The sequence below is a fragment of the Triticum aestivum genome, chromosome 1D, assembly GCF_018294505.1.
Source record: "Triticum aestivum cultivar Chinese Spring chromosome 1D, IWGSC CS RefSeq v2.1, whole genome shotgun sequence".
Lineage (NCBI taxonomy): Eukaryota > Viridiplantae > Streptophyta > Magnoliopsida > Poales > Poaceae > Triticum > Triticum aestivum.
The window spans coordinates 492,275,017-492,279,022 of NC_057796.1; the positions used below are offsets into that span (position 1 = coordinate 492,275,017).

The 4,006-nt window shown below is 48.8% G+C and overlaps 1 protein-coding gene across 1 annotated transcript in view; it reads right to left on the reverse strand.

The window, feature by feature from the left end:
- The window catches only part of LOC123183382 (uncharacterized), a 2,646-nt gene extending 1,922 nt beyond the window's left edge, over positions 1–724 (reverse strand). Inside the window, exons 1-2 of the mRNA XM_044596180.1 lie at positions 572–724; positions 289–436 (exon numbers count right to left, since the gene is read on the reverse strand). Coding sequence (XP_044452115.1) covers positions 289–426 — 138 coding nt within the window. The 5' untranslated portion in view covers positions 427–436; positions 572–724. The remainder of the gene's footprint in view (positions 1–288; positions 437–571) is intronic.
- Positions 725–4,006: the final 3,282 nt, after the last annotated feature.

Consider the following 4,006-nt stretch of genomic DNA (forward strand, 5'->3'; position numbering starts at 1 on the left):
TGCTGTTTCAATTGCACAGAATTCGCTAATCGCAGGCTACTTCGATCCTTTGATGTTCGGCAGGTAAATCATGAGAAGAAAGATGTCAATTTTGGTTAAGATGCGTCGCCGGACAGGGGATAACAAAGTAATTTTGCTCTTGTTTCTAGCTAGTAACTAGTACAAGAGACACATGCCATGCTGCTGTTTCGATTGCACAGAATTCGATTATGGCTGGCTACATCGATACTTGATGCCGTGGGATACACAAATCATGAGACAAAAGGATGTCGATTTTGGTTAGGATACCTTGGTGGAGAGGTGGCGGGAGCGCATGAACCTGCTTGGCACGAGGCGGCGTCCCTCCTCCGCGACCGCCGCCTGCGTTGGCTGGAGCAGGGAGCCACCGAGCCTCCTCGCGGCGCAGCGAACCGCCGCCATCGCCATCGTCGCCGGCCTGCCAACAATTGGTTAGGGATTAGGATAAGTCCGTCACGAATCACAACCGCCGGCCAGCCGCGGCTCCCCCACCCACCCATACGAGCACACACATAATCGATCGGGGGAATGCGGTAGGTTTAGGTGAGCGTACCTTGGGGATCTGGGCGTTCCTCGCGCGGCTAGGGTTCGTCGTTCGCCTTCCTGTCGCCTCCGCCTCCGCCGAGAAGAAAGACAGACGGGGAAAGTGGGTGCGGCTGCGGTCTCTTGCGCTGTCCGGAACCGGAAGGTCCAACTTATATTAACCTTGGAGCGAGCCCGGCCCGGTGCAGTTCTTGTTCTTCGAGGTTTCGGTTTCGGCCCAACTGGGTTGCACGCCGTGTAGATTTCGGCAGGGTTTTTTTTTTGAACATAGTACACACGCAAGCGCTCATATACACGCGCATACACTCATCCCTATAAACGCACACACGCACACCCTACCCCTACGAGCACCTCCGAAAGACTGAGCCGGCATATCATCTTGAAATTTACGAAGTCACCGTAGCCACCTCGTCGTCGACGGGAACGTCTCCTCCCACTAAATGCGCATCGCCGGAAATCCTGAAATAATCCAGGAATAAATGCGAGTATCAGGATTTGAACCCTGGTTGGCTGGGGATACGACAGTCCATCCAACCACAAGTTGGTTCAGCAGGTTTTCTTTTTCTTTCTTCTTTTTACTCTTTTTTTTCCATCCCAAACTATGTGCTTGCTCTAGATTTTCTCTTAACAAAAAGGGCCCTGTTCTTTCTTCTTTGGCAAGCAATTGCATACCCCTGCAGCGTCAGACCCTTTGCAGTTCTTCTCTTATGTTCCTTCCCCGTCGGTTATTTTGTTTCCTGTGTCATTTAATTGTATGAGGGACACACATCCGAGTCAACTTATCGTCATCATCATCACCTTCTTCTTCGTCACTCTTGCTTGGCCTTCAAAGCAAAGTTGGTCTTTTGACTTCCTTCTTGCATAACAAGTTGTCTTTTACTTTGAGATCATACTCATCATATTGCAAGAAGGTAGCAAACACATCATCGGTAGTCACGGTTGAGAACCCATGCTCGCGTCTTATGGACCAAACCGTGTTCTTATAGTCAGTGGCAACAACTGTGAGTAACTTCTCCACAAGGAATTTGTTGTTGGTTATACTGAAACCATCACCTCCCCTTTCACACTCAAATCTTTCAATTTCACAAGCAAGAGTATTTAGGCGTTCACATAGCTCTTGAGGTGACTCATACTTCTTCCTCACAAAGTAGTTCATGTCACTCTTGGCAACTTCATATCTTGTTTGTTAAAGTGTGGTGGCGCCGGTCTTGGTTAACACAAGAGCATCCCATAGTTGCTTGGTGGTGTTCATGTTGAGGTACCGTCCCCTTCCTTATCATCATGAGCGCGGTGGAGTTGAGTTCCTTGTCGTAAGCCTTTGATGGAGTGAGATCATCGAGGTTCGCGGGCTTGTAGCCTTCTTCCACAATTTTCCACAACTCGTAAGACACCCATAGGGATGTTATATAACCAAAAATGCTATGTCCTTCTCCGACAAGTATTTCCGGACGGAGGGAGTACTTATTTTGGAAACACACCCATATGCATGTTATACAACCGAAAATGCTATGTCTCGCCTTCTGCGAGACCAAAGAAGCACTCGCCTCTAGCGATTCATAATGTTGGCACGCCCCTGTTGGGGAACGTAGTAATTTCAAAAAAAAAATCCTACGCACACGCAGGATCATGGTGATGCATAGCAACGAGAGGGGAGAGTGTGTCCACGTACCCTCGTAGACTGAAAGCAGAAGCATTAGCACAACGCGGTTGATGTAGTCGTACGTCTTCACGATCCGACCGATCCAAGTACCGAACGTACGGCACCTCCGAGTTCAGCACACGTTCAGCTCGATGACGTCCCGCGAACTCCGATCCAGCAGAGCTTCACGGGAGAGTTCCGTCAGCACGACGGCGTGATGACGGTGATGATGTTGCTACCGACGCAGGGCTTCGCCTAAGCCCCGCTACGATATGACCGAGGTGGAATATGATGGAGGGGGCACCGCACACGGCTGGGAGAGATCAACAGATCAACTTGTGTGTCTAGAGGTGCCCCCCTGCCCCCGTATATAAAGGAGCAAGGGGGAGGCCGGCCGGCCCTTGGGGCGCGCCAAGGAGGAGGGAGTCCTCCTCCTAGTAGGAGTAGGACTCCCCTTTCCTAGTCCAACTAGGAAGAGGGAAGGGGGAAGGAAAGAGGGGGAGAGGGAGAGGGAAAGAGGGGCCGCGCCCCCCTCCCCCAGTCCAATTCGGATTCCTCATGGGAGGGGGCGCGCCACCTCCTGGGCTGCTGCCCTCTCTCTCCCCTCAGGCCCACTAAGGCCCAATACTTCCCCGGGGGGTTCCGTAACCCCTCCGGCACTCCGGTTTTCTCTGAAATCACCCGGAACACTTCCGGTGTCCGAATATAGTCGTCCAATATATCGATCTTTACATCTCGACCATTTCGAGACTCCTCGTCATATCCAAGATCATATCCAGGACTCCGAACTACCTTCGGTACATCAAAACACAAAAACTCATAATACCGATCGTCACCGAACTTTAAGCGTGCGGACCCTACGGGTTCGAGAACTATGTAGACATGACCGAGACACGTCTCCGGTCAATAGCCAATAGCGGGACCTGGGTGCTCATATTGGCTCCCACATATTCTACGAAGATCTTTATCGGTCAAACCGCATAACAACATACGTTGTTCCCTTTGTCATCAGTATGTTACTTGCCCGAGGTTCGATCGTCGGTATCTCAATACCTAGTTCAATCACGTTACCGGCAAGTCTCTTTACTCGTTCCGTAATACATCATCCCGCAACTAACTCATTAGTTACAATGCTTGCAAGGCTTATAGTGATGTGTATTACCGAGTGGGCCAAGAGATACCTCTCCGACAATCGGAGTGACAAATCCTAATCTCGAAAATACGCCAACTCAACAAGTACCTTCGGAGACACCTGTAGAGCACCTTTATAATCACCCAGTTACGTTGTGACGTTTGGTAGCACACAAAGTGTTCCTCCGGTAAACGGGAGTTGCATAATCTCATAGTCATAGGAACATGTATAAGTCATGAAGAAAGCAATAGCAACATACTAAACGATCAAGTGCTAAGCTAACGGAATGGTTCAAGTCAATCACATCATTCTCCTAATGATGTGATCCCGTTAATCAAATGACAACTCATGTCTATGGCTAGGAAACATAACCATCTTTGATCAACGAGCTAGTCAAGTAGAGGCATACTAATGACACTCTATTTGTCTATGTATTCACACATGTATTATGTTTCCGGTTAATACAATTCTAGCATGAATAATAAACATTTATCATGATATAAGGAAATAAATAATAACTTTATTATTGCCTCTAGGGCATATTTCCTTCAGTCTCCCACTTGCGCTAGAGTCAATAATCTAGATTACACAGTAATGATTCTAACACCCATGGAGTCTTGGTGTTGATCATGTTTTGCTCGTGGAAGAGGCTTAGTCAACGGGTCTGCAACATT